Source organism: Acomys minous (assembly GCF_964271855.1).
Source record: "Acomys minous genome assembly, chromosome: 3".
NCBI lineage: Eukaryota > Metazoa > Chordata > Mammalia > Rodentia > Muridae > Acomys > Acomys minous.
The window spans coordinates 36,492,595-36,497,054 of record NC_140485.1 but is presented as its reverse complement, the minus strand read 5'-3'; the positions used below and the strand labels follow the sequence as shown (position 1 = coordinate 36,497,054).

Below are 4,460 nucleotides of genomic sequence, written 5' to 3'. Positions count from 1 at the left end.
GCAGATCTTTACTTCTCCTCCTCCTCCTCTAGATCCAACCCCCCATTCCCATGCCCAGAACACCTGATGAAGTCTTCCTTTTCTTTCCAACCCCATCCCAATTGATCTTTCCCCAGCTCATGCCAGTATCCCAGCCTCATATGCCGCAGGAATTCCCTAGGAATACACCAGCTGAGCAGGCCAGGGACATGTAAGTTAACTGAAGACCTTTATCACTGTGGCTTCTCCTCCAAGTTCAACCCCCCCCCGGCCTCCTCCCTAGTTCTGCAACAGAACACCTGACTCCTTTCCCTACTACCCCACATATCCGGTGACTCTCACAGACCTTCCCTTCCTAACCTCCCTCCCCCCCCCCACTCTATTATCCCAGCCCTCAACTGCAGCAGGAGCGATAACAGACCTTCTGGGGTGACCTCTCTTACTCTCTGCTCCCATTCCAAGGTGACTAAATAAGCATTCTTGATGGGATACAAAACTTTGCCTCACATGTGAAACTCTCAGTTTACCCAGCCTATCTCTGCTCTTATTTATTTACTTTATTTATTTATTTATTTATTCACATTACATCCCAATCATAGCCCTCCCTGCCTCTTCTCCCATTCCCCCTCCACTACTTGTCAAAAAAGGGGAGTCTTCCCTACCAACCCACTCCAACACATCAAGTCACATCCGTGCATCCTCTTCCCTTGTGGCCTGGCGAGCTTGCCCCATCAGGGGTAAGTGACCAAAAAAATCAGGGAACAGAATACATGTAAGAGACAGCCTCCAGTTCTCCAGGGTTTTAATAGATGAATATTGTTAGGCTCCTCCTTTCTTCTTGAATAACTGAGCCCTTAACAATGCCTTATAGACTCAAAATAAAAGTCTCCACACTGCAGCAAAAATAGGTGGATTGTACTTGAATTCGATACCCCTAAAGGTATTCATTCATATTTTTGGTCCACAAACTCCCTTTCAAATGTGTCTGCAAACAGACAGAATACACGGTATTTATGTATCATGCAGTCTTCTGATCAAGCAGTATACAGGTCCACCATTTTTACATTCAAAGTAGCATGGAACACAGAAAATTTAAAGATTGTCGTTGCCTGTTTAATTTTGTTAGAACAACAGCTATGTCTAGAATGTGACAGCTAAAAATCCTAATTTTAGTACAAGCAAATGCAACTGAACACTCAAAGCCATGGAATACCTGATAGAAACCGAGATCATTGTCTACTCTTGTTGGCTTTTAAAATAATATCTAATTGTACAAAGTGTCTAAAACTATTTTCATTTTTAAAATTAGAATATCCTTCACAAAGGCAAAGATGCCTTTTCTGTTGGGTTTTTTCTTTGTTTGTTTATTTGTTTGTTTGTTGATTTTTGTTTTTCAAGACAGGGTTTCTCTGTGTAGCCTTGATTGTCCGGGACTAGCCTTACAGACCAAGTTGGCCTCGAACTCACAGCAATTCGCCTGCCTCTGCCTCCCGGGTGCTGGGATTAAAGGCGTGCCCCACCACTGCCCAGCTGATCATAGCCTTTAATCCATGTTCCCTGCATCTTTTTATAGTGAAAAGGGTTGTGCCATATGCATTCTTCCAGACATTTCTTGTGCTTTAGATTATATGTATTTGTTTTGTTTTTTTAATGTAGATGGCTGCACATTCTCTCCACAGTTTTTCAGATGATACAAGGAATTGGTTGAGATCTGGGAAGATATATTACACTCCATTTAAGGGGTTGTACATAAGTGTTCATGTAGGTCGATAATAACAAACAGAACTATCAAAATGAATGAGGTCCAAAACAAGGCTATAGTCATTGCCTTTGGTTACCCTCCACAGCTATATGGTAAGAGCCATATTGTTGAAGACATCAAATACTTTGGTTCAGGTGTATAAAGGAATCAATCTTGAACTGACCAGGAAACTCTCTTGAGAGCTAGATTTTACAATGCCAGAAGGGGTTATATAGGCTTGTAGAAATTTAAAAAAAACAAACAATGGTTTTAACTAGTGCCAAACTTTAACTATTCTAATAATGACATGCCAGGCACTGGTGTTACAGTGGCACTGCTGTTATATGAGTAACTAATGGCCCCCTAATGGGTGCCATTTCTACACAAGAAATTTATATGCATGCATAATAGTATAATCCTCATCAACAACTCATGCCTAGGGTGCTCATGAGTTCTAGAGTACAGCTGGCTATTTTATTCTTCTCAATGCTTATACATTCACACTGTGATCTGAATAGTTATTTTTATAGCCATAGATATAGACTTGGTCAGAGAAGTATCATTTTGCAGTGGGCAAAGTCAACTGTGAGATACATGACTTGTCAAAGTGGCAAGAATGTGAGTGTAAGAATTCATCTCTAAATGGAGCATAATTATCAATATCCGCCCCACTGCCAAGGCTCAAAAAAGATTACGGAAACAGAGACCAAAGTATTGTAAGATCAGAAGGATAGGGAAGAGTCAATGGAATGCTGTCTTCTAGAATGACATGTGTCACACTCATGACTTCGACCAGTTACTTGTACATGTTGTACACAAGAGCAAGCCAACAAAAGTCAAGAATACATGAAAGGGATACGTATCAGGACTCACACCTTACTGAGAAGCTATTGACACTTGGTAGCTCCTAGGAAATGTAGAAGTAGGGTTTTTTTTTTAAGAATGTTACCATTGTAGGGCTTCCCATCCTATAGTGGATAGCTCTATACTTATACATATGCACAGCATTAACATGACTCAATAGGTTATCAAAAATAAACAAAATTGAGAAGAAATCCTGTTGAAAAGTTGAAGGAGGGATAAGATCATATTTCATCGAATACATGTGTGAAATTCTCAACAATAAAGAAAATGTATAGGTTTTAAAGACAAACAAGTATCACCAGTAAGTACTACCAGAATTTCCTAAATGTAATTTTTTAATTCTGTTTTTCTTTGTTTTAAATGTCTCAATATAGGTTTTCAGGTTATTTATATCTAAAATTTTAGATCAAAAATATTCCTTGGGAATTGAGGCTCAGTATTATTATAATCTTTACTTTGTAAAGATTATGTAATTCCTTCTCTATTTTCAGGAGGGATTTCTCACTTTCAGAGTAGAAAAATAGAATAAATATTGATGTATATAAACAAAGTGTAGAAAGGCAGATTTTTCACCAAGATTCGTTAAAATGCACTTCTTTGCTCACAAGGAAAGCGCTTAGGATATCTTTCTATAACTCAGTAGCTGTTTGAATACTCTCTTCATTGATGTCTTCATTTCTTGATTCCTGAATGTATAGATCACAGGATTCAGAAAGGGAGTGATAACTGCATCAAATATGGCCAGAAATTTATCCAGGTTTATGAAGGGAGCTGGCCATGTATAGACAAATATCAAAGGACCAAAGAATAAGACCACAACAGAAATATGAGCTGAAAGTGTGGACAGGGCCTTAGAGGAACCACTTGAAGAGTGTTTTCGAACAGTGGTTATGATGACAATATAGGAAATGATCAGTATGATGAAGGAGCCCACAGAGATGAACCCACTGTTGGCTGTGACCATGAATTCCAGCTTATGGATGTCTGTGCAAGCAAGCTTGATGAACCGGGGAAGGTCACAGTAGAAGCTGTCCAACACATTTGGTCCACAGAATGGTAAGTTTATGACAAAAGCCAGTTGAACCAGAGAGTGTATAAGGCCAACTAACCAGGCAGTCACTACAAAGAAGAGACACATTCTTGGACCCATAATAGTCAGGTAATGGAGAGGTTTACATATGGCTACATATCTATCAAAGGCCATGGCTATGAGTAAAACCATCTCCACACCACCAATGACGTGGATGAAGAAGATCTGAGTGATGCAGCCTCTAAAGGAGATGACTTTGTGCTTTCTGAACAGGTCATAAATCATCTTGGGGGAAGTGACACATGAGACACCCAGGTCAATGAAGGAGAGATTGGCCAACAGAAAGTACATGGGAGAGTGTAAGTGAGGGTCAGAAGCCACAGTAAAAATGATCAGGGAGTTTCCCATCATGCTTGCCATAAAAAACACAGAGGAGAACACAAAGACAAGGAGCTGGATGTCCCAGGAGTTGGTAAGTCCAACAAATACAAACTCTGACACAACAGAGTGATTTGCTCCTCCCATTAGCATGTGTGTCTGTACTACCTGAAAAAGGAAACAGGGAAAAAAACATAAATTATATTATTAGAATATACTAATAGGTGATATTAAGAACATTTATGAAAGGCTGTTTATAATCTAACATTAAAACCAAACAAAATACAAACAAATACCTGAAAAAAACTGAAAACCACTCAATATCAAGGTGTGAACTTTAAAGCAAAAGTGAAATATCACTTCATACTTGATAAAAAAATTTTTCATAAAGTTCAGAATGGATGTGAAAATATATCTATCTTTAAAGTGCTGGTATGCATATAGATTAGGGTAGCCTTTACAGAAGAA

General features: G+C 38.9%; 1 protein-coding gene across 1 annotated transcript; it reads right to left on the bottom strand.

Annotated features, from left to right (window-relative positions):
• Nucleotides 1–3,200: 3,200 nt before the first annotated feature.
• LOC311594685 (olfactory receptor 4F3/4F16/4F29-like) lies at nt 3,201–4,145 on the bottom strand (the record flags this gene model as incomplete). Its single annotated transcript, XM_084776585.1, has 1 exon — nt 3,201–4,145. The coding sequence occupies one exon, from the start codon at nt 4,143–4,145 to the stop codon at nt 3,201–3,203; it is 945 nt and encodes a 314-aa protein (XP_084632711.1).
• Between the last annotated feature and the right edge of the window lie 315 nt (nt 4,146–4,460).